Raw genomic sequence first — 26,046 nt, 5'->3', positions numbered from 1 at the left:
CCACCACCACCACCACCACCCGGCCAGTACTTGATTTTTGTATTTACATTTTGTTTGTAACCATTTCTTGTGAGCAATCCCAGTGCTTTCTGATTAAGAAGAAATGAAGTTAAAAAAAAATGAAGTCGAGGGAGAGACGGCAAACAGGCCAGAAGGCAGAGGAGGCAGGGAGAGCGGGCACCTACCTGGCATCCTCAAGACTAAAACCCTGGGGGGTCGCCCTGGAGTTGGCGTGTGCCTATCGTGGTGAGAACATTTCTCTGCCTGTTCCTGCTCACATTCCAGGGATCAGAGATGGGGATGTGGTTCACTGGACCATGTGAAATTAAGCCTCTCAAGTACAATTTGTGATCCATTAAGTCACTCTCTGGGGTGTTCAGCCTGAGCTCAGGAGGCTGCCTGACCACCCCCTCTTTTCTCTCCAAATGTCAGGTTTCACCTTCATGGAAACTCCCCAAAAGAAAGAACATTTGGCTAGAAAATAATGAGGGTCCTGAGCACATGGGCTTTAGTGGCAGGTGTAAAGGCTGCTTTTCTGAGTAGACTGAGAGGTCAAACAGACCCTGAGTTCAAACTCGAGCTGTGTGTCCTTGGGGAACCAGTTTAACCTCTCTGATTTTTAGTTTAGTCATCTTCTTAATGGAGATGAAAATGGTGTGTCTTTTGTTCCAAATCTTTTGATTCTAAGAGTTGAAAAATTCAACTCGAGCTGTGGTAACTCACAGAGACTGAGGACACTCTGTGGCTCGTGTCACAGAATTCCAGAAGGGGTGTGGTGTATTTTGAGCACGTGGCTCTTGAGAGCTAACATTAGGTAAGTGTGGTCCTTGGTGTAGTCATCCACAACACACCTGAGAAGTAAATATCATTTCTACTTTGCACAAGAGGAAACTGGGTCACAGAGAGATTAAGTTGGATTACACAGCTCACAAATGGAACGGTACTTGGGACACAGTCCAGAGAGTCCTGACTACTGAGCCAACACTCCGAGGGCTGGGTGACTGCCTCCCTGCTGAGGCTCCCCCAGGTGGCCGTGCGCAGCGCTCAGTGCTGCCCTCAGCTTCCTCACCCATAAGGAGTTCTTTTGTGCATATGTGGGAGTGTTGGTGTGACTACACATATCCACATGTGTGCATATGGAGGGCAAAGGAGAACCTCAGCTGTCATACTGGTTTTTTGTTTTTTTTTTAGTTCTCCAACTTTAGTTGACACTCAGCAGCTTAGTTCTCATCCACATTGACTGTCTGTAGATTTTTGAATGTGGTAACAGGTACGTAAGTTACCAATGTGTAGAGCTTATTTGGTGAGTCCTCATCCTCATTACGTTTTCTGCACAAACGTACACGGATATTGGCCCTGACGGCTTTATTGAGCCTGGTATCAATGTGCACATCTGGAGTCCCCATCTCCTTCATGGCAAATTTCCAGGTTTCTTCGAGTGCCCTAGGGGCACGCTTCTTGAAGCCCACTCCATGGATGCTCTTGTGAATGTTGATGGTGTATTTTCCGGTCACCACCTCGTTGATGGCAGAAAGGCCCTGCTTCTTCTCGCCACCCTTCTTTGCGGGAGCCATTCTGCTGGGCCCAAGTTGGAAAGGACCCAGCTGTCATTCTTTAATTAACGTTTCGTGCAGGAATTGTGATGATTGATTTCTGTCAACCTGACACAAAGTGATGTCACTTGGGAAGAAGGAACCTTAACTGAGGAACTGCCTCCATTCTATTGGCCCATGGGCAGGCCTGTGGGGCGTTTTCATGATTGTTAATGATGTAGAAAGGCCCAGTCCACTGTGGGTGGTGGCATTCCTAGGCAGGTGGGCATGGTTAAATTAGAAAAGTAGCTGAGTAAGCCAAAGAGAGCGAGCCAGTAAACAGCATTCCACCACGGTCTCTGCTTCAGTTTGTGCCTTGAGCTCCTGTCCCAGCTACCCCTAATTATGGACTGTGACCTCTAAGCCAAATAAACCCTTTCCTCCCCAAGTTGCTTCTGGTCAGTGTTTTATTACCAACGGAAAGCAAACCAGGACATGTCTATACTGTATTTACATCATTTCCACTCTGGTCTCCCACCCCCCTCACAATTCCCCCTGTGTCCCCCCAACTCCTTCCATAATTATTAATGTTTTACACATAAACACATATAACCCGCCAAGCCTGTTTAGTGTTGCTCTTATGTACATGCACATGTGTTTAGGACTAACTACTTGGGACTGGAGAACTTATTGGGGGCTTCTCCCTGGAGAAAACTGATTCTCCTGCCCTCCACAGCCATCAGTTGCTGTAGCTTTCCTATAGGGATGGGGTCCTGCGATATTGTCCCCCATTCTCTTTGCCCTGTTGACTAATGTGTGCATAGTGCTCGTCTTGTGCAGGTGACCATATTGCTGAGAATTCGTGGGTGCCGAGTCCCTGTCGTGTCAAGAAGACACCATCTTGCCACAGGTATCTTGGCCCTGTGCCTTTTCCAATCTATTACCTCTCCCACTATGTTTTCTAAACCTTATATGTAGGAGGTGTGTTATCAGTTTTGGTTGGTACCCACGATCACTTATCTGCGTTTTGTAGTAGCCTCCATCCGCTGCAGAAAGAAGCCCTTTTTTTTTTTTTTTTTAAATGAGAGGTGACAGCTGCACTTATCTGTGGATATAAGGATAAGTATTTAGAATATAGTTAGAAATTATATTGGTTTAGGAAAATGGCCATGGTAGACTCTCCTCTGCGGTCTATGACCTCTCCAGCCATAGTCCTCAGCTAGGTTCACTCTGGCAGGTGTGAGTTGGGCCTGTTTGCTGGTTTTGGGACTGAGTCTCCCATGGGCTTGGGCCTCACCAAACATGCTAGGCTGAGAAACTTCTTTTCTTTATTCTTTTTGTTTTTAAGATTTATTTATTTAATGTTCATGGTTTCTGGGGAAAAGGGAGACGTTTTCCTCAGTAGTATAGCCACTGCCAGGGCACCCGTGGTCCAGAAAGAAATCCTAATGAAACACACACACACACACACACACACACACACACACACACACACACACACGAAGGAGGACTAGCCTGGAAGAGAATCAGCGGAGGGGAGCCGAGGAAGCCTTGGATGAAGGTGTAAAGAACAGATGAAGTCCTGAGTGAATGTATACAATTCAAGCACAGATGGACCTTGTGTGTGAGAGAGAGTTCAGGAGATGAGACAGGAATCCAGAGAGCTGGTGACAGGCCAGCCTTGTTATTTTATGACAACCCTCTTGCAAGAACAAACCAAGGTCCCATGAGAAAGTACATCAGTTTCTTCCAAGGGTAATATCCTCAACGACCTAATCATCTCTTGCTTAAGGGTTCCACCCTCTTCCACGTTGCCATCCCGGTGACCCAGCCTCCAGCACTTGAGACACTGGAGGCCATATTCAAACCATAACCAATGCACAGGACATGTGACCCAACAATGCCACACCAGGTGGACATCCAGCAGAATTGAAAACGGGGCCTTGGCTATCTGTCCACTCATATTCCCAGCATCTCCACCAATAGCAGCTAAAATGAGGAATTCACCCAGGTGCCCATCAGTGAAAGCAGGTGAGCAGACTGAGGTAGAGCCACACGAAGGTATTACTCAGCCTCCACAATGACGGTAGTTCAGACACGAGCTGCAATGATGTGCTTTGAGGACAGTATGCTAAGTGAAACAAGCTGGTCATAAAAAGGAGTCTATGATCCCATTTATGTGAGGCACTTAGAGCAATCAAAACATAAGGCAGAAAGTCAAGTGCTGGTTGCCAGGGACTGGGGGAAGGGGGAATGGAGAATTATTGTGTAATGTTTAGAGAGTTTCAGTTTTACAAGATGAAAAGCGTGGTGGGGGGTGGACGGTGATGACGACTGCGCGTGTTATGCAAGTGTTCGATGAAAGATGTGTTTAAAATAAAGGTGGTAAGTTTTATGTGACATGGATTTTTACGACAATAAAATGAGGCAATACCATAAAGCTGAAAGAAGCTTAAGGTGAACACCAGCGTATCTGCCAGGACATTCTGCCATCAGTGTTGAATGGCACCGGTTCACATCTCGGTCCGTCCTTTCTACCATCCTCAAACCATCCTATCTTACACAAGCCAAGTCCGTTTCAGGTATCACCTCATTTAGTCTCCCTTAAATGCTATCTTTTAAATAACATTACCAATGCCATCTTCTACCTGGATAGGGTTTTTTTTGTTGTTATTTTTGCTAAAGATTTGTTTGTTTTTGTTTCATATGATAGGTGTTTTGCTGTCCTGTATGTATGTATGTATGTATATCTTGTGTGTGCCTGGGGTCGGAGAAGGCCAGAAGAGGGCATCGGATGCCCTGGAACTGGAGTTACAGATGGTTGTGAGCCACCACATGGGTGCTAGGCATGGAACCTGGGTCCTCTGCAACAACAGCCAGTGCTCTAACCACTGAGCAATCTCTTCAGCCTCGGTTTTGTTTTCTAAGATAGGGTCTTACTATATTCCAGGCTGGCCTCGAGCTCACCATGTAGCCCAGATTGGCCTGGAGCTTGCGATCCAGGGCTTCCCTCATGCTTGGGTATGCTTCTCTTTTAGCTCAGCTGAAGCAGGATTTCATTCACCTCTGACCTCCATGCTTCCAGAACCAGCATGTAGTCCTTACTCTGTCGTTTACTAACGCGAGGCAGTGGTGTTCTCTGCCTTCCTGTCACTTTGCCCTTTCTCTATGGACTCCCCCATGCTGTCTACTTGATCTCGCCCCCCTAGTCACTTTCCAGTCTCTCTTGCTGATCTTGTGTCTCGGACTCGATTCTGTTGGAGGAGTCAGCACTCAGGCCTCCATCCTCCTTGCTTCCCTGCCCACAAGCACTTGCTTGGGCATCTCACCTGTCGTTGTTCACTCCAGGTGCCACCTGTTGTCTTAGCCGGGTTACTATGGCTGCGATGAAACACCATGACCAAGCGACCAGGGAGGAAAGCATTTATTTGGCTTACATTTCCACATCACTGTTCATCACTGAAGGAAGTCAGGACAGGAACTCAGACAAGGCAGGAACCTGGAGGCAGGAGCTGATGCAGAGGCCATGGAGGGGTGCTGCTCACTGGCTTGCTCTCCATGTTGCTCAGCCTGCTTTCTATAGAACCCAGAACCACCAACCCAGGGATGGCACCACCCACAATGGACTGGGCCCTCCCCCATCCATCACTAACCAAGAAAATGCCCTACAGGCTTGCCTACAGCTGGATCTTGTGGATGAATTTTCTCAGATGAGGGTCCCTCCTCTCACATGAACTCAGTTCTCTTCCTCCTGCTGTGGATGCGATGTGACCAGCTGCTTCAAACTCCTGCTGCCTTGACTACCCCAATACGATGGACTGTGCCCTGGGTCTAGGGGCCAGAATAAGTCCTTTTCCCCTTAAGTTGCATTTGTCAGAAGTTTGTTTGTTTTTTTTTTTTTTTTTTAAATCACAGCCCTGGGAAAAATAAACTAAGACAGGAACTCAACTATGTGACCTCATAGCTTAATTACCCCCATAAAGACTCCATCTCTAAACACAGAACCTCAACATGTAGGTTTGAGGGGATGCCGTTCAGTCCGTAGAGGGTGTTCTAGTTTGCACTTTCATGCTGTGATAAAGCAATCAGACCAAAAGCAACTTGGTAGAGGAAAGGGTCTCTTTCAGCTTACACTTCCAGGAAACATTCTATCGTAGAGGGAAGTCCGGCCAGGAACTCGAGGCAGGGACAGTTGGGGAAGGCTGCTTACTGGCTCACTCTCCGGCTCATGCTCAGCTACCTTTCTTATACAGCCCAGGCCCACCTGCCTAGGGATGGTGCTGCCCACGATGGGCTGTGCCCTCACAGACCAATCATCAATCTTGACAGTTCTCCATAGACATGACCGCATGCCAATCTGATTTAGGCAATCCCTCAAATGAGGTTCCCTCTTTCTAAGTAACTCTAGGTTGGATCAAGTGTGGGAGCCCACAACTGACTCAGTTTCCCAGTTTGAATCTGAAGCCTATTCTGAGTCAATAGAGTTCAGACTTGCTTGCTCCAGGGCTGTGAGAAACTCCTGATTAGCCCATGGGAAGGAAAATGCTATTTAGCTAGACACAGGCTGCTGACGCCAGCCAGAGGTACATTGAGATAGAAAATGAAACTGCCTGCTCCTTGACGCAAGGACAGGATAGACAGTGATTGAACGCCTGTGCTGTGCACTGTTCTACCTCTGCCCTTCAAGACTGTATACCAGCTGGCTGTGAAATAAACTCAGGACTGTCCGGCATTGCCTGGCAATCCTCTCAACTCTGTTCTCTTTTCCATTGTCTCTATAATCTGCACGCCTCTACCCAGATACCCGGCCAGTGGACTCGTTAGCAGGCTCCGACAATCAAGTTGACAATAAAACTAACCGGAACAAGTACAAGCCATGACGTAGTCAGTAAGGTGGGCATTGAGGACCCAGTGGTGACCAGGACTGGCAGTCCTGCTCCAGGAATCTGAGAACCAATAAGCCTCCAGTAAACAGAAAAGTGTAAAAGAGAAGGACACGTGTAGCAGGCTTTCTTTTGGGCCACCAACCAGCTCCCAAATCATGACATGGAGACTTTTGTTAGTGACCAATGCTCAGGCTTAGCTTATGCTTGTCCCACTAGCTCTTATAACTGAATTTAACCTGTTTCTCTTCATCTACTTTTTGTCTCGGACTTTTTTTTTAATCTTTTTTTCATTTTGTGTGTTCTACTTTTCCTGCTTCTTCTGTGTCTGTCTGTCTGGCAGGTGCCTGGCTGGCCAACCCTGGGCATCTCCCTCTCTTTCTCCCTGTTCTCTCTTCTCTTGTTCCTCTCAAGCCTAGATTCCTCCTCCTACTTTTCTCTCTGCCTGCCAGCTCTGCCTATCCCTCTACTGCCTAGCTATTGGCCATTCAGCTGTTTATTAGATCAATCAGGTGCCTTAGGAAGGCAGAGCAGCACATCTTTACATCATTAAACAAATGCAGCATAAACCAATGTAGCATAAACAAATGTAACACATCTTTATATAGTTAAAGTAATATCCCACAGCAGATAGTAGCAAGAATTACAACAGGGTGATATGGTCCTACGTCATTGGGGAAAATATTTAGATTGAGAATCAGGAAGTCAAGGGTAAGCTGAGTTCTGAATGAGTGTTCAATCATAAAGAACCACTGTTCTCAGTTATGAAAGAAAACAAACCCAATGGCTTGAGTCTGTTCTCGACCTTGCCTACCCTTTCTCGGTGCTCTTGAGCATCACACTTAATTGCTCCAATTCTTAGTTTTCTTATCTGAAAAAGAAAACTCCTTTTGTCTCCTTTCTCTCCCTGAACAGCTTAGTCCTGGATAGGGAAGGTAAAACCACTAGAGGAAGTCCATGCTTATAAAGAGTGGAGTGGTGTGGAGGTTAAAATTGATTCTTGACTAGACAGGTTCTAGAATCACCCAGGAGACAGCCTCTGGGCATGCCCATTAGGGAGTGTCAAGATTAGGAAGAGGTGGGAAGACCCACTTAAACCATGGACGGCACCATCCCATAGGCTGGGGTCCCGGACTGAATAAAGAGCAGAAAGTGAGACTGAGGATGAAATGTTGGAAACTACACACAGGGAGTCCCTTGGTAAAGACTGAGGACTTATAAATTCCTGCTATTTAGAGGAATTTTCATCCATTTATTGACTATCTAGTAAGTGTACCAAACGTCAACTCACACACAATCAAGAATATGAACTTCCTATATAATTAGTTTATAAAAGCTGTGAAATAAACTATGCAAAACAACAACAAACAATTATAACAAATAGCAACAATGATCCCTTAGGAAGAGGAAGGAAATCAATTCCCAGTATTGCCACAATGTATTACTTCAAGTGTTTAGTTTTCAATAAAGATTTAAGAAACATACAAAGAAATAAGAAAATATGACAGATACATTAAGTAGGTTGGGTAAACAATCAATAGACCAAGGAAGCAATGGTATTGGATTTAATAGACAAATACTTTAAATGAACTATTTAATATATATTCAAGGGCTGGAGAGATTGCTCCGTGGTTAAGAGTGAGTTAAGAGTCCTCTTACGTAGAATCTGAGTTCATGTTCCAGCACCCACATTGGCACTCACCACCTCCTATAACTCCAGTTCCAGGGCAATCTGACACTCTGGACTCCATGTGCACATACCCACCCATATACATACAACTAAAAATAAAATGAATCTTAAAAAAATATTCACAGAGCTAAAAGGAAATTCCTCTAATGACCTAAGTGGAAGTATGAGAATGTCTCATGAAACAGGGAACTTTTTTTTTTTTTTTTTTTTTTTGGTTTTTCGAGACAGGGTTTCTCTGTGTAGCTTTGCACCTTTCCTGGGACTCACTTGGTAGTCCAGGCTGGCCTCGAACTCACAGAGATCCACCTGGCTCTGCCTCCAACAGGGAACTTTTTAAACAAACTTTTTAGAGATCTCAGAGTTGGAAAATTATAACTATAATAAAAAGTTCATGAGCAGCTCAAAAGCATATTTAGAATAGGCAGAAGAATCAGGGAACTTACTGATAAATTGAGAATATTCAGTTGGAGGAACAAATGATAAAGGAAGGGAAAACGACCAGAGCTTCAGCTGGTTTTGAAGGACCATCAAATGACTAATGGGTGCAGAATGGGTGTCCAAGAAAGAGGGGAGAAAGGAGGGAAAGAAAAAGTACCTGAAGAAACAGTGGCCATGAACCCCTCCAGTGTGATGAGTAACTGTGGTGGATGGATATTGTGATGTTTTGAGTGAGAGATGTCTCCCACAGGCTCATCATGTATTTGAACACTTGGTCCCCAATTGGGAGCACTGTTTGGGGAGGAGGGCTGGAGGAGTGGGCTCTGAAATTGTATAGTCTTGCCCTACTTCCAGCTTACTCTTTCTGTTTTATGCCTGAGTCTGAAGAAGCGAGCTCTTAGCTTCCTGTTCTACCATGTCTACCATTGCTGCCATGCCTCCCTACCATGGTAGGCTAAAATAAACTCTTTCTCCATAAGTTGTTTTTTAGACTTGTTTCTATCATTTTATCTGTATGAGTGTTTTGTCTGAATGCATGTTTGTGCATCACATGTGTACCCAGTGCCTGAGGAAGTGACGAGCCTCCACGTGGGGGCTGAAACTCGAACCTGGGTCCTTTGCAAGAACAACAAGTGCTCTTAAACACTGAGCCAACTCTCCAGCCCCCATGAGTTCCTTTTGATCATGGTGATTTATCACAGCAACGGAAAAGACATATCCAAGAAGCGCAATGAACTCCAACTAGGAGGAAATCAGAGTTCCATGTCTGCACATTGTCAACTGCCATCAAACCTCCAAAACTAAAGACTAAGGGGTGAAAATCTTGGAAGCGGCATGAAGCTATTCATCATGTGCAAGGAGGGTCCTCCATGAGGTAACATCTGCTTTCAGAAGTCATGGAGGCCAGAAAGCATCATGGGTTTAAGGCACATTCAATTAGGATATAAAGACTTTCCAATCAAGAATTCTATACCCAGCAACACTATCCTTCCAAACATTCAGAGAATTCATCAGTGGTAGGCCTGTTCTACAAGGGATCATTCACGATGACATGAAAATACACTACTGTGGTGGAATAATCTTTTTGTGCACTGTGAAGATGTGTCTCTGCCAAGTCACCTTCTGATTGGTTTAATACAGAGCTGAATGGCCAATAGCTAGGCAGGAGAGGATAGCAAGACTTCTGAGAAGAGATAGGAACTCTGGTAAGAAGAGAGGCAGGGTTCACCAGTGAGACGCAGAGCAAGTCAGACGTATGGTACTGAGGAGAGGTAACAAACCACGTGGCAGAACGTAGATTAATATAAATTGGTTAATTTAAGTTTCAGTTGAGAAACAAGCCTAAGGCCAAGCTTCCCAATAAAAAGTCTCCAAGTCATTATTAATCTGACTACACACTATGCATAACTTAAACCCTCATCAAAAAAGACAGTACATGCAGTGTGTTTTCTTATTGTTGTTTGGTTTGGTTTGAGACAGAGTCACACTGCAGCCTAAGCTAGGCCCAAACTTCGCCAAAGATAACCTTGAACTCGATCCTCCTGCACCTACCTCTCTCTAGTGTCAAGGTTACAGTTGCACACCACCACACCTAATCTTATGTAACTCTAGGAATTAAACCCAGGGCTTCATGGATGCTAGGCAAGCACTTTACCAAAGTCAACTATGACCCTTTAGGGCTTTAAAGGTAGTTCTATAAGTAATGTAAAAGACAATATAACTGTACTTTTATAATACTTTTGGCCCTATATGATTCAGAATACAACCATATAGGCCCAATTGTAAATATGTATTGATGGACATAAAGTGCATGCAGGTGTAGTTTATATGCAATAACGCAGAAAGGCAAAGGAAGGAAATAGATTCATAGCAATAATCTGAATTTGATGATGATAAATTGAGATGATGTTGCAATCCATAGAGCAACCACTAAGACAAAAACTGAAAGGCCTGGAGAGATGACTCAGGGGTTAAGAGCACTGGCTGCTTTTCCAGAGAACCCAGGTTCAATTCTAGAATCCACATGGCAGCTCACACCTGTCTATAATCCCAGTTCCAGAGCATCTGACACCCTCATACAGACATACACGCAGGCAAAACACCAATGAACATAAAATAGAAATAAATTATATATATATATAATATATAAATATATATTATATATATAAATTATATATATATAAAGCAGCTGGAATATATGCAGTGAAATAAGGGACATGGAAATTAATATTTAAAAAATGTTAAAGTGTGTGTGTGTGTGTGTGTGTGTGTGTGTGTGTGTGTGTGTGTGTGTATGCATGTAAGTGCAGTTGCCCACCAAGACTTTCCAGGAACTAGAGTTGCAGATGACTGTGAGTCATCTAATGTGGGTATTGGGAACTGAACTCAGGTCCTTTGCAAGAGGAGTACATGCTCTTCACCGCTGAGCAGTCTCTCCAGTCCCAGGGCAAGGAAATGAAAACAGCACAGGTGACAGTTACTACGTAACACAAAAAAGGCAGTCACAGAGAAGCAGGACCAACAGCAAAGACAAGACATTAGAAAACAAACGGCGTCTTGTGTTGTTGGTGTTCATCTCATTTGTAAACTAATCCAACGCTACAGATGGCTCAGGTGATGAAGTGTCAACCATTCAGGCATGAGGAACGGAGTTTGGATCCCTGGCACCCACATCAAAAGTCAGGCATGGCTGCTCACATATGGAATCCTAGTACCAGGTGATCAAACAGGAAGTGAAGATAGATTGCCTCAGCTCGCTGCCCAGCCAGTATACCAATGGCTGAGCTCTGGGTTCAGTGAGAAACCCTGTCTCAAAAGAGAAGGTGGAGAGCCATGGAGGACTCAGCACCTAATGTCTCCTGTGGCTCCCACGTACACACGCACACGTGTGTAATCACACACGCAAATAACCCAAAGAAGATACTAGAAGACAGTTTCTTGTCTAAAAGAGATATGATTTAAATTCAATGTCAAAGTGTGCTGAAAGTAAAAGAATAGGAAAAGACAGCATGAAGTGGTACCCAGAGTGCAAGCAGAGCTCCCCTAGTGCCAAACCAAATAAACAATGTTGTGAGAGGTGGTTATCTATTAGGAATACAGAACTTTTATAGACGTACAGGGGGAAACAACAGAGTCCCAAAATACATTAAACAAAACCTGTCATAATCATAGAAAACAACAATCATTGTTTACTAGGTCAAAGAAGGCAGCCACAAAAGGCCAGATATCCCCTAAGGTGTAATGTCCAGGACAGGTGAATATAGAGAGTCAGAAGGTCAGTTAGCGGCCGTGGGAATCAGAGGGTTGTTAAGGAAGAGTCAGGGCATCATCTGTGGATACAGGGTTTCTTTTGGGGGTGTCCAATATGCCCTAAAATTAGATACTGGTGATGGCTATAAAATAATGCAAATGCATGAAATATTGTGGAAGTGCACATATTAAATATTAAATAGGTGAATTTTTGTAGTTTGATAATTATGTCTCAATAAACAAGTGAGTCCAAGGCTTCATTGCTGGAGGAGGAGGATGCAGGTTGGGAAAGGGAGAAAAGTCAGAGAAGTAGTTCTGTGTCTGTTTTGAAACTGGAGCCTTGGGGGATGGGTGGAGGGAGGGAGGAGAGAGAGAGAGAGAGAGAGAGAGAGAGAGAGAGAGAGAGAGAGAGAGAGAGAGAGAGAGAGAGAGATATGTCATAAATGTGTGTGCATGGCCATACATGCACATATTTGAGTGCACACATTCCTCATCTTGTCCCGGACCTGGGAGCAGTAACATCCCACAGCAATGAGCACACGAACCCCAGCCAGATCTTGGGTTCTCACTAATGTTTCCCGCCCAGGATTCTATTAAGAAATCCAAGGAGCCAGGGCACCGTGGGAAAGTGACTGACAGCAGGTCCGGAGTGGAGATGGTACGTGATGGGTTAGCAGCTTGCTGTGTCAGAAACCGAGGACGTGCTCAGAGCACTGTGCCCGTGGTCCAGGTCAGGGGCAGCTACTGCGGAAAGGACGGCAGAAGTGTATCCAGATAGAAGTTAAAAATGGATATGATGGAGGGACATCTGCACTGATTACAGAAGCATCATTACGTAGTGGGAAAGCAGACATCTCCTTAGTTGGGATGAATCACTGATAAGGGGATAAGCAATCTGTATTGCTGTCGGGGAGGGTGTGAGGAGAGGGACTCGGCACTACTTCTGCACGTGGATTTCCCACCAATTGTATAAAACCTCAGCAGAATTGTGAAGAAACAGCAGCTGACCCCAAATTTAAGGACATTTTATAGAATAGCTAGCACAGAATCATCCAAAATGTGAGGGGGTCAGGGGACTGTGGGATGGTTCTGTTGGTAAAGAGCGTTCTGCACAAGCCAGTGTGTGTGTGTGTGTGTGGGGGGGGAACCTGAGTTCACATGCTCCGCACTCAAGTGAAAGGGTTGGACTGTGCGCCCACATCTGTAATTTTAGCACTGGGAAGACAGAAGGATTCTGGGGGCTTGCTGGTCAGCTAGTCTAGCTGAACTGGGGAGTTCCAGGCCAACGAGAGGTCCATCTCAAAAAATAAGGTGGCGAGCAATAAAGGCTCCTGATGTTGACCTCTGGCTTCTACATGTACACACAGGCATCTGTGGCTACACACACACACACACACACACACACACACACACACACACACACACCACATATGCATCACACACATACCACATGCATCAAACACACACATGCTCATACACCACACAGGCATCACACACACACCACACACACCACACAGGCATCACACATACCACATACACACACACACACACACCACACACACTCACACACCACATACACACACCACACAGGCATCACATACCACACACACACACAGGCATCACACACACACCACACACACATACACACACATTCACACACACACACCACACATACCACACACACACACACACCACACAGGCATCACACACACCACACACACACACTCACCACACACACTCACACACACACACCACATACACACACTCACCACACACACACACACACACACACACAAACCACATGCATCACGCACACTAAGTTAAACAAACAGAAGCACAGGAGGAAGGGTCTTTGTGTCAGTGTACGCTGTCACCTTTCCGACTCTCTTCAGTGACTTGTGTTGCCTGTGGTGGGAGTGTGCTGTCACCCCTCAGTATCCACAGGACACTGGACTCAGGACACCCCGAGAAACCCAAACCTGTGGGTGGATGCTCAAGTCCCTTATGCAGCAGGGGTGGTGTTTGCACGCAGCCTGTGCCGTCCCTAGTGTGGACCGTGTAAACCGCCTCTCAGCTGCTCGCTGAACCCAGTGTGCTGAGTAACGCCGTGGGCTGTGCTTAGTGAACAAGAGAGTCTGCGCACGTCAGTGCAGAGGCCACTTTGTCCTCAAAAGTCTTTATCAAGTGGTTGAATTCACAAATTCAGCAGAACCCACGGAAACAAAGGCCAGCTGTGTTTAACTCCATGAAAAGCGGTTACAAGCGGCTCTTCTGTTCTTTTGTTTTCTCCACTGCCCACCTTACTCACCCTGAGCCAGTGTGCACTTGTGTGCACACTCCTCATTCTGTCTTTGGGGACATTTTTTATGTGTAATAATGTGTGTGTAGATAGATGCATGTATATGTGTATATATGTGTAGGTGTGTGATATGTGTGTGTGTATGTACAGTGTGTGTATGTGTGTATCTCTATGTATATAAGAATATATATGTGTGCATGTGTGTGTGTATGTGTGTATTTGTGTATATCTCTGTGCATCTGTATGTATACATGTGTGTATGTATATGTGTGCTAGTGTATGTGAGTGTATCTCTGTGTATCCATGTTTATGTACATAGATATGTGTGTATGTGTGTATGTATGTGTATGTGTGCATGTTTGTGTGTATGTATATCTTTGTGTATTTACATGCAGATACATATGTTTGTATATATGTGTGTGTACAAGTGTTGCAAGCGTGACAGTGTATTGGTGTAACCAAACATGCACACATATGTGGAACCAGAGCAGAATAGGATGTTGCATGTCCTCTGTAGCCAGAAATTTCTCTGGCCCCACCTGACCCTGTGGTCCAGACAAATCTCTTCCACCCATGGTCCCACAGTCGCTTATAAAATAATCACTCAGAGGCTTAATAATAATTACAAACTATATGGCTTATGGCTCAAGCTTTTTGCTAGCTAGCTCTTATAACTTAACTCAACCCATTTCTATTCGTCTATGTATCGCCACATGTTCTGTGGCTTTATCTGTGTCCCATTACATGTTGCTCCTTGGATGGCAGGCTGGCGTCTCCCTTCCCACCTGTCTATTTCCTGTTGCTCTGCTTGGATTTCCCGCCTGCCTGTAAGCTGCCTTGCCATAGTCTAGTGCAGCTTTGTTTATTAGGCAGTGGGAGCAACACATATTCACAGCATACAGAAAGACATCCCACAGCAGTCCTCCTCCAGAACTCTCCGCTCTATTCCTTGAGGCAGGGTCTCTCACTGAACCACTGCTGTTTGGGCTGGGCTGTCTGGCCAGAGAGATCTTGGCATCCACCTGCCTCTGCCTGTCCCAGTACTGGGGGTATAAGCACTCGCAGACATCCCTGGATTTTTATGTGGGTACTGAGGATTCAAGTCCAGGTCCTCACATTGCACAGCGGTCACTCTTACCCACTACACTATCTCCCTAGCTTTACACATCATCTCTCAAACTTTTATTTTTTTTGTAAATTTGATTGTTTCAAAAAATTATTAAAATTTTAAAGAGAGAAAGTGATCTAATAAGTTGCTGCTTAGCTTGGATGTGGCTTGTTTAATAAATATACAAGCAATGTTTTGGAATATTTTATAATTAACAGGATCAAATCTCTGTGTTCACTGGTATTCTGAGAAGTCCTGTAGGTGGCTGTTGTGGAGATGAGGAACTTGGTAAATTGTGACCTTGATTTGAGGACAGAGGCTTTCTCCAGTCATTCTTCTCTCTTGGCATCTGGCCAGTGGAAAAGTCTAGCTGCAAAGGACTCCAAACCTCCTGCACATGTTCGTTTTAATGTTAACCATACACATACTGCATGAATACATTATCATAATTTTTAAAGATTTAGTTTATTTGTGTGTGTGTATGTGTGTTCATGTGCACACGTGTGTATGAATATGCCACACCCCAAGTGCAATGTGCTCAGAAGCCAGAAGCCAGTGTCAGATCCCCTGAAGCTAGAGTTATAGGCGGTTGTGAGCTGTCTAAAGTGGGTGCTGGGAACAGAATTCAGGTCATCTGAAGAGCAGCAAGCACTCTTGACCATCATCAATTTTAATTCAGGGTTGAAGGTGGAGCTCAGACAATGCAGTGCTTGCCGGGCACACAGGAAGCCCTGGGTTTGCTCCCCAACATCATACAAAGTGGAAAGTGGTAGGGAGCCCTTATCTGTGAGTCCACATTTGGGGAGGATGAGGAACACAGGATCATCCCTATTTCCATAGCAAATTGGAGGCCCCCCCTGGGCTACATGAGACCCTGTCTCAAAACAACTAACAAATACAATTGAACACACTAGAGGCAAGTTTACTCTCTTTGACCACGTTCATCGGCCTCCCACCCCAAACCCGAGAGCAAGCTTCCCCAACAGGCCCTTTTCTATGCACGCGGGCTTTCCTCTGAACCAGGCTTGTTGGGTGCCTTAGCCTAGCTGGCTTCGGCAATCAGGGCTGCAGTGTTCCCAGCAATGATCGCTCACACTCTCCCTCTCATGGATTCTCAGTTGTCAACTTTAATTTCCCTCACTCTTTCGTGACAGAAAGCACAGTCATGGCTAGGGAGCGTAGCCCAGGGGCAGAGTACTTAACTTGAGTGTGTGAGGCCCTGGGTTTTATTTCCAGAACTTGGGGGGTAAAAAAAAAGTCTTCACTGTGCAGCCCTGCTCTACACAGAGGCTTAACACTTCGACCCCCTATTGGTGGCGCTATTTGGGGAGGTTATGGAACCCTTGGGGTGGAGTCTTACGAGAGGAATGGGGGCGGGCTGTGGGAGCTTATAGCCTCACCCCACTCCCAGTTTGCTCTCTTTCCTGTGGAGAGGTAGGATGGGAGTTTTCAGCTCCGTTCTGCCACTATGGCTTTCCTCCCACTGGGGACATGTAGCCCTCTGGAACCATCCTAAAGCAGACAAACAAACACACAGAAACGGAACAAAAAACCCAACAACAACAAAAAGCCTTCTTCCTTAAATTGCTTTTGGTCACGGTATTTCAGCAGTAGAAAGGCAGACTGGAACACTGCCCAAGGTTCTGTATGCTCGGAAAAAAGGACCCGGCACTGAGAGCAAATAGAACTCTCTGAGCATCCTAGTAAAACGATAAATGAACATGACATTCTCTTAAGCTCACCTGCTCTACAGAGGGAGGTGTCAGGAGGGTTGAGAGAAGTCCTGTGAAGGCCAACCTCGGTCACCTCTACAGGGCAGGGAGTCATGCCTTTCTTCTTCAGGTTCTAGTCTCCACTCCCAACCAGGACTCAGTCTTGACTCACGCGTGGTGTGAGGAGCATGGAACACACTACTGTGTGTGTGTGATGGTTCGCTGCAATACTCATTTATATCCGGATCCTGAGGAGATAGCTGGGAGCCGGGATTTCTTGGCCCTTTTTATCACAGGTCCCCTATCCATGTCTAGGATTTGGGTGGCCAGAGTTGGATTGTGTGGGACTCTCAGAGCTCCAAGAATCAACACCACCAGGTAGATAGGAGTAAGAAGAAGATAGGAAATCCTGTAGCCCAGGCTAGCCTCTATGTATAGGTGTTCCAGGATGGCCTTGAACTCCTGATCCTCCTGCCTCCACCACCCAAGTTGTAGGGGTTCCGGGAGCTCACCACCATGCCTGGTTTAGAGGAGGAATTTGAGAGCACTCCTTAGAGAAAAAGAAGCATGGAGGCACAGGTCAGAGATGCTGCCTGGGAGCTGGGACGTGGGACCAGCAGACGCTCCACTGAGACCATTGGCCTAGGTTTGTTTCCAAGGCTGCAGAGATGCTACCTTGAAGATTAGTCTAGGGTGATGGGTCTGGCAAAGCCTGGCTGAGGATCATAGGGCTCCTCCCTGAATCTTTTAGATGGCACGATTCCCTCAGGACACTTGCACAACCCCCAAAAGAGAGGGGCCTACAAACCATGGCCAAGATGGAATTTTCCAGAAGCTAGGGAGGTGGGGAGAAGGAACTTTGTTTTTTAATCCAATGATCAGGGAGCTTGACCCACACCTACTATATAAACACTGACTTTGAGCCACAGACAGTCTCCATCCTGGTACCTTAAATTTGATCTCTATGGGTGGATTCCGTTTAATAGTTCACGAGAGTCTCACATTGCATTTTGGCAGCACAGAAGGCAGGTGTCGTCTTGTTTGCTGAAGCCTAGGAAGGAACTTGACCCACACATGCGTCCAGGAGGCCTCCCCTGGGTGTCACTCTTGAATCCACTGGCCCCAGGAGTCCCCCAGAACTTGCTTGCTTAACTCTCACTCCACTGTTGACCTTGTGCCCTTGCATACGAGGGCACCCTATGGGTGTCCCTTATCAGTGCTCCAGGCCTGGCTGTGACCCCAGGAAATCCACATAGGGATGTGTCCCTCTTGTATTTGCACCCTGTTCATATGATTACACCTGCTGTGGGCACTTCCTACGGCCAGCTCTGGGCGAGGCATTCTCAGCGGGCACCTCGCTTGCTCTTGTGTGTGGAGTAAAACCACCTAGGGTGGTTTGAATGAGAAATGCCCCCCATAGGCTCAGCCGTTTATCACTCAGTCTCCGGCTGGTGGTGTTGTTTGGGGAGGTTATGATGAGGTGCAGCCTGGTTGGAGGAAGTAAGTCACTAGCTGGGGGCGTTGAGAGTTCTTAGCTTTATCCTACTTCCTGTTTGTGCTCTCCGCTCCATGCTTGTGGTTGAAGATGTGATCTCTCAGCTTCCTGCTCCTGCCGTGTGCTGCCATGGCTCCCATGATGATGGACTCTTATGGCTCTGGGACCAAAAAAGCTAACGTGAACCTTCTCTTCCGTCGTAAGTGGCTTCTGGTTGTGGTGTCTTGTCACAACTATAGAAAATCAGCCGATATTGCCTGAAGTTTAGAGTTAGACTCTGCAGGTCAGGAGGGACATTCAGAAGGCCATTCAAGGCCACCCAGATAGGAACTGGTATGACAGGGATTCCCATCTTCCTTCCCTGAGTTCAAGCTTCGGGTCTGTGAGTTCCCAGGCTTCTGGCTATTTTCACGGAGAAAGTTAAGGTCGAGGGCTGGTGGTTCAGCTGGTAGCGCGAGTGAGCACTTACCTAGCAGGCAGGAAGCCCTGGGTTTGATCCCCGGCACTCATAAAATGGACATGGTGGTGTACACCTCTAATCCCAGCACCTGGGAGGTGGGGGAAGATCATCACAAGTTCAAAGCAATTCTCGGCTACAAGTTCTCGGTAGCAAGTTCAAGGTCAGCTTGGACTACGTAAGACTGTGTGTGTGTGTGTGTGTGTGTGTGTGTGTGTGTGTGAGAGAGAGAGAGAGAGAGAGGGAGGGAGGGAGGGAGGGAGAGAGAGAGAGAGAGAGAGAGAGAGAGAGAGAGAGAGAGAGAGAGAGAGAGAGAGAGGAGCTATCTACCCTGTTCTGCAGTTGCCCAAGGTGTAGGACTCAGTCTGGACCTTTACCTTAGACACATGGCCACAACAGCAACCCTAATTCTTGTGCCTCAGTGTCCCCAAGTGAATCCCATGGGACAAACAGCTGTTGAACGGGATGTTTTGTGATCAAGAGAAGCTGCCGGCCAAGTGTGGGGATGTGGTTGAATTGCAGAGGGACGAGTGACGTAAATGTATCTTACAGTGTCTCCCGAACCTTTTTGACTACAGAATTTCCTTTGTCCCCTTTAAGTGGAGTCTGTGGGTCGGCTTTCAGCTGCTCTGATAAAATATCCAAGATAAAGAATTTAAAGGGAAGAAAGAGTTAATTTGGCTCCAGCTCTCTGAAGGTTCAGTCTGTCATTGATTGGCTCCGTCACCATGGGATTTCAGTGAAGCAGAGCATGGTGGTAGATGGGGTACAGAGGAGCGAAACTTCCCACATTATGATACCCAGGGGCAAAAAGAGAAAGAAATGAAGGGGCCAGGGATAAGATACAGCCTTCAAAGTCATGTCCCCATGACTCGCCTTCTCAAAGTAGGCCCCGCCTAGGGGTAGCTCGGAACAGCATGACCTCGTGAATTAGTCTACTGACGAATTCAGAGCCATCTTGACCCAGTCAGCTTTCTGGGGTCCCACTTCTGAATGCTGCTGTCCTGGTGACTTAGCAGTCAACGCAGGAGCCTTTGGGGGAATGTTCCACATTTAAAGCACACCGTGGGACCCCTTCCAGAGCCGCCTGAAGCAGGAGGAAACTTTCTGACTTCACTATGGTCTCGCAACAGTTCAAAGCATCTCAGTTTCTCCCTCTAGCCCCCGACAACCACCAAAGCCATGTCAGTCGGTTGCTGCCAAGAGCTAGAGGAAAATCTGCGCAGATGCGCCTGTCCCTAGCAGAAGGGATTGACAGGCACAGTCTGAAGGCTAAATGATGCCAGAAACAGCCCCCTCAACTTCCCAAGGGACAGCTGTGTCCAGAAAGAGAAGATGAGCCCTTCTAGCCACGTAGCCAGGACTCCAGCCCCAGAGTCTCCATGCTTGGCATCAAGGGGTTAAACCTCACCAAGAAGCAGGAACTTTGTATGTTTTATCTTGTTTAACTTTGAAAGAACATGTGTACACAGAGCATATGTGCTTTTGACTTCATGGCCGTAATAACCATAAAAAGTAGAATGCCAGGCCATAGCCAAGAGGGCCAGCTGCATAGAATTAAGACAGAAACAAATAATACTTCTACTAAAAAATAAAAAGTAAACCTATCCATCACTTATCTGTATTTTTTGTCCATTAACTACTAACTCCTACATGGGTCCAAAGCCCTTGGAAGACTTCTGGCCACGGTCCAGAAGGAAGATTGGAAGCATTTTGATATCTGGTTAGGATCCTAATTTGGCTGTTTGCAGACTTTGTGACCTTGGAAAAGTTACTTAACCTTTTGGTGCCATGAAGAGCTGTATTCAAATTCACTCAAGAGCTCACTTCCGGGAAAGTGAGCTGCACAGCACCCGGATATAACTGGCCCTCAAAAGACGGCAGTTATTTCATGATTATAATTTTCTGATTTCTCAGGGACCTGCCCTGGTGAGAAATTGTGAACGCTGATCCTCGGGACATCATTTGGACATAAGCACATGCCCTCACCACCCTACCACCCCATCTCACCATGGCCAGAAAGATTGAAAGCATGAAGTACTGTGAGCTCTGGCAAGTGTAGCTGCCTACTAGGAAGGTCCAGGCCATGCAATTAGGTGGGAAGAGGGTTAAGAAAAGAATATAAAATCATTATGTGGGGGCATTGGATGGGGCCTGCCTTGGCATGTTAGGTTCCTTAGTTTTGTAGTCAACCTACAGAGATGGAACTTCGTATCCATTTTTAATTTTGAATAGGATTCACTTTCTTTTGGTAGCAATATTTCTAGCTTTAAAAACGACAGGCAGCTCACTATTTCATGCTCTCTTACATCTAGGCACGGTTGTATGACCTAATTGTGGCCAAGGGATGCCAGCTTCAGAGAACCAGGAGTTCAAGATTATTATTAGCTGTGTAAGTTCAGGGCCAGCCTTGGCTACATAAAGCTCTGTCTCAATAGCAAAGCAAAACAAAACAAAGCATTCTTTCTTGAAATAAGGATGCTGTGACAGCCATCTCACCACCCAGGGGATAAAAACTACAGGTTAATATGGCTGATGAGAAAGATGGAAGACGTCTGGATCCCTGGAGGCATCATGGAGCTACTGCGGTTGTTCTGGACTGTCTGTTTCTAGAATTCTTGGGTGTGAAAAATAAATCCTTTGATTCTAGACACCTAGTCTGTTTTTTTTGACACATGGAGTCAAATACAGATTTAGCTGGACCAGCAGCAGACTAGTGCTGGGTTCCAATTCTGACTCTGACACTACTTTTGTGACTTTGGTCAAGTTATCCAAATTCTCTGAAATTTGATGGTCATATTTGTGACAAAAAATCTGTAGACTCACTGTGTGTACGGGAGCTAGTGTATAACAGAAGTCACTTCACAAACAAGTATGGGGACAGATTATTTAGTAGGTGGTACTGATGTTTAGTAGGTGGTGCTGGTGTTTAGTAGGTGGTGCTGATGTTTAGTAGGTGGTGCTGGTGTGTAGTAGGTTGGGTAGTGCTGATGATTAGTAGATGGTACTGGTGTTTAGTAGGCAGTGTTAGGGACATTGAGCTATAAGAGGAAAATAAAGTTAGATTATTATATCCTATACTATGAAAACATACCTAGATAGACATACCTAGGAAAGATATATTTTTTAAAAAATCAAACAAACTGAGCTTCATTCCTAAATCACAGACTTCAGAAGAAAAAAAATGAAATTACTTGTATAAAAATTAGTCTATTATTTATTCATTAATTTTTGTGTTTTGTTTTGGAGAAAGAGTCTCTCTATGTAGCCCTGGCTGTCCTGCAACTTGCTATGTAGGCTAGGCTGGGTTCAGACTCACAAAGAGCCACCTGCCTCCATCTCTCAAGGGCTGGGATTAAAGGCATGTGCCCCACCATGTCCTGCTTAGAATATTATTTAAACAAAGGATGCCATTAGCAACTAACAGATGAATAGAGCAGGGACTGACTTTAATATTAAGAGTCTTGGATATTAAGAATCTGGGACAGTGGTTCTCAGCCTTCCTAATGCTGTCTGTGACCCTTTAATATAGTTTCTCATTGTGGACCCCCAACCATAAAATTATTTCATTGCCACTTCATAACTGTAATTTTGCCACTGTTGTGAATCATAATGTAAATATTTGTTTTTTCCAAATGTCTTAGGTGGCCCTGTGAAAGGGCCATTTGACCTCTAAAGGGGTCATTGGCCACAGGTTGAGACCCTTTGGCCTAGGGCCTGGATGGAGCTCAGTGGTACAGCACATTCTTAACATGCATGAGGCCCTGAGTTTGATCATCAACACTGTAAAAATATGTGTTTTCACATTCTAGTTCTGAACTGTCCCACGCAGTGCTCACTAGCCACATGTAACTAGTTCTTTATTTAGGACACTGTCCAGATTGAGACACACTTGTAAGACACACATCAGCTTTCAAAGTCTTAGCATCTTCAAAGGACCATGAGACATCTCCATGTTTTTATACCCATGACACCTTGAAGTGATATTTTTTTAGAAAGATTTGCTTATGAAAACACACTGCTAAAATTAATTTTACCTGTTCATTTTTACTTTTTAAATGTGACTATTGATAAAAAAAATATGGCTCAGTGGTTAAGAACACTGTATACTCCTCTAGAGGACCTGCGTATGGTTCTTGGCACCCACGTGACAGCTCACACTCCAGTTCCAGGCATTATGATGCCCTCTTCTGGCCTCCTTGGGTACTGCACTCATGTGGTGCATATACAGACATGCAGGCAAAATACCCATCACATGAAATAAAAACAAAATTTAAAAATTTTTTAAAAGAAAGAATTTTAATTACGTGTGTGTTACCTTACATTTCTATTAATCATCACCATTCTAAATTGTTCAAGATATTTCCATACATCTCCAGGCATAAGGAATGGAGTGCCCAATATGAAAAATGAACCAAAGTTGGGAATTAGAATTCACAGAAGGGGACTCCCATGCTAACTCTGTGAGAAAGCACGGCCTCACTAACAAACGGAGGAAATGGCTGAACACAAGAATGACTCTGACTTGACACCCATCAAACGTGTGCATGATTTATCCCATGGCAGCTGGCAGAACGGCAGGTGGAAGCTACCTTGGCATCTGCAGAACGAGGGGCTGTTAGGTAAAGTCTAAGACCTCAGTGAACTGTAAACCCATGGGTGGGGCTGGAAAGATGGCTGAGGTGGTAAAGTGCTGCTGGGCTGGCATGAGGACCCGAACTTGAGCCACAGAAACTATGAAAAAAAAAAAAAAAGCTGAGTGTGGTGACATGCTTGTGATCCCAACACGGAGGATCCAGACATCCCTGGAGCTGCCTGGCTCTCCGGCGAGCCTGATTGGCAAGCTCCAACCAGTGAGAGAGCCCACCTCAAAAAGGAGGACCCAGGTGGTGGTGGTGCACACCTTTAATCCCAGCACTCAGGAGGCAGAGGCAGACGGAACTCTGCGAGTTCAAGGCCAGCCTGGTCTACAAAGTGAGTTCCAGGACAGCCAGGGCTACACAGAGAAACCCTGTTTTGAAAAACAAATTTTAAAAAAGGTGAACAGCATCTGAGAAACAATGCCTGAGGACACACACACACATCATACACATCACTCCCCCACACACCACACACACACTTCATACACCCACACACACACAACACACACACACACAGAACATACACATACACCCACACCCACACATACATCACACCCCCACACCACACACACACACACACACACACACACACACACATCACCCCCCCCCACACACACACACAGAGAGATCCAAACTTACCTGTGGCAACACTTTGGACAGGTCTCAAGAAGTAACTGTTGGGAATGGGGAGGGAGAAGGAATGGTGAGAGGTACAGGTAAGTAATTCCTTTCCTTTGAATTAGAACACAAACACAAGCAAATCAGCAGGATATCATTTTCAACTTTCCCTAAGTCAAAATAAACAAGGAAAGGCAAGTTAGATGCATTTGCATTAAATGTGTTAGCTGATGGAGAGACAGAAAAACAGAAACAGACTTAGGGAATGGGGGCGGGGAGAAAAACAGTAAAATAGAACAAGTAATAAAACAATAAAACCAACATATGCCTTTTCCTCCCAGTTGTCCAATTTAGTCAATGACAATAATGGCCATCCGATTAAATGCGAGGGACAGGTGAGTAACACACCACTTTGCATGTGCATATCAAATACGCCTGGTTAAATTTGCGTTTCTGAGAAGTGCCTAGTTGTAAAGTTATCAGGTACAGTTGTTGGTAACTTGGTCCCTGATGTGATGACGTCTGTAGGCGAACCCTGGCACTAACTGTATCTGTGTCACTAGGTATCACCGGGCTCTGTCCTCAGCAGGACTGTAAGTGCTCAGGGTCTCTCTGGACCTTTCTAGTAAATAGCCACTCTTGGTGCGTGTTTAACCGAGGCAGTGTTGAAGGCCGGTTCTTGGGACCATCCTGAGAACATCCAGGCCACCATTTCTCACGTCACCGTCATGGGGTGGGGGGGAGTGAGGGGAGGGGGTTGTGGTAGGGGGATGGGGGGGGTGTGGGGGTGTGCACATGTACTCACAGCACACGGAGATGGAAGCAGGAAGACCACAGGTTTCAGACCAGCTTGCTGCCCAATGAGACTGGGTCTCAAGACCTCAGCCTTAACTAAGTCTCAGTTTTGTGGCTTAGAGGTTGCTTCCCTTCTGAGCCTTTAGGTTTTCATCAATAGAAATGGGAGAGAAAAAAAATTCAGATCCCTCACAAGGATCACAATAGAAGGGAAGGAGAGGGAGGAGGGAGAGGGAGGAGGGAGAGAGAGGAGGGAAGAGGAGGAGGGGGAGGAGGGGAGGAAGGGGAACCATGTTCAGGGCACTGTGCAGCTATTGAAAATATATATATATATATATATTATGGTGTATAGAACAATACAGAAAGAGATAGAACAATGGCTGAGTAAATACTAAATGAAATTGATCATGTAGTGCTTGACACATGATAATCAATAATGCCAATTATTATTTAGATCCAGCGCTCACATAACAAGCTGGAACTGGTTATGCACACACCTAGGACCCCAGCCTTGCTGAAAATCCTTGAGCCCTGGGTTCAGGGAGAGATGCTGCCTCAAAGAATCAAGGCAAAGGGAGATAAGAGCACACCAGAGCACTCCTCTAGCCCACTAATGTGCACACGAGTGCACCTCACTCCCCCCCACATACACACATACACACTATGTACACATACATACACACAAAATAAATAAATAAATAAGTTGAAACTGGGCCAGCATGGTGGCTTCTTTAGTAAAGGCGGTGTTGCCAAGCCCCAAGACCAGAGTTTGATCTCCAGGATGCACATGGTGAAAGGGGGAGGAGACTTGGAATTGTCTTCTGACCTCCTTAATGTTGACTACATAGCTAATTTGAGGCTAGCCTGGGTTACCTGAGATCCTTTCTCAACAAGGAGGCTGGAGAGATGGCTCAGCAGTTAAGAGCATGGCTGCTCTTGCAGAGGACCTGAGTTTGGTTTCCAGCACCCACACTGGGTAGCTTACAACTGCCAGTAACTCCAGTTCTGGGAGATCTGACACCCTCTTCTGCCATTGTGGACATCTGCCACTCACAGGACGCACATACAGACAAGTAGCAGGCATACATGCACACAAATAAAAATAAAACTCAAACAGACAACAAAAAGAA

At 45.7% G+C, this 26,046-nt stretch overlaps 1 protein-coding gene across 1 annotated transcript; it reads right to left on the bottom strand.

Moving 5' to 3' along the window:
• Positions 1 to 1,172: 1,172 nt before the first annotated feature.
• On the bottom strand, positions 1,173 to 1,592 carry LOC114697139 (60S ribosomal protein L31-like). Its single transcript, XM_037202318.1, has one exon. The coding sequence runs from the start codon at positions 1,572 to 1,574 to the stop codon at positions 1,221 to 1,223; it is 354 nt and encodes a 117-aa protein (XP_037058213.1). The 5' UTR covers positions 1,575 to 1,592; the 3' UTR covers positions 1,173 to 1,220.
• Positions 1,593 to 26,046: the final 24,454 nt, after the last annotated feature.

The sequence above is a fragment of the Peromyscus leucopus genome, chromosome 2, assembly GCF_004664715.2.
Source record: "Peromyscus leucopus breed LL Stock chromosome 2, UCI_PerLeu_2.1, whole genome shotgun sequence".
In the NCBI taxonomy this organism is placed as follows: Eukaryota; Metazoa; Chordata; class Mammalia; order Rodentia; family Cricetidae; genus Peromyscus; species Peromyscus leucopus.
This window is presented reverse-complemented; position numbering and strand designations above follow the sequence as displayed.